The sequence below is a fragment of the Penaeus monodon genome, chromosome 34 (assembly GCF_015228065.2).
Source record: "Penaeus monodon isolate SGIC_2016 chromosome 34, NSTDA_Pmon_1, whole genome shotgun sequence".
Lineage (NCBI taxonomy): Eukaryota > Metazoa > Arthropoda > Malacostraca > Decapoda > Penaeidae > Penaeus > Penaeus monodon.
Window position 1 is genome coordinate 30,472,594 of NC_051419.1, and position 308 is coordinate 30,472,901.

At 52.9% G+C, this 308-nt stretch overlaps 1 protein-coding gene across 1 annotated transcript in view; it reads left to right on the forward strand.

The window, feature by feature from the left end:
• The window catches only part of LOC119594705 (D-threo-3-hydroxyaspartate dehydratase-like), a gene marked incomplete at its 5' end in the record, with an annotated part of 15,316 nt that overhangs the window by 11,281 nt on the left and 3,727 nt on the right, over positions 1-308 (forward strand). Inside the window, 1 exon segment of the mRNA XM_037943763.1 lies at positions 142-236. Coding sequence (XP_037799691.1) covers positions 142-236 — 95 coding nt within the window.

A 308-nucleotide genomic window follows, 5' to 3' on the forward strand; every position in this document is an offset into this window, starting at 1 on the left:
GAAAAGTTCCTACAACACACAAAAAAAGTAATTTACATAACCCAAGTCACCCCTCTATATATACATATAAACACCCCTACATATAAAAACCAGTGACGCGCCGAACAGGAAATCATAACATAGGGTTGTTTCTCCGTCCAGACGTCCAGCAGTCGACGATCGGGTCTTGTTCACAGGACGACATCGCCTGCTGCGTCGCCACCAGGGTCATTGGGCACTACCCACGCAGGAACCAGGTGAGGATAGGTGGGGGGAGGGGGGGGGGAGAAAGGGGCGTGGGGGGACGTGGAAGATGGGCGTGAGGATGG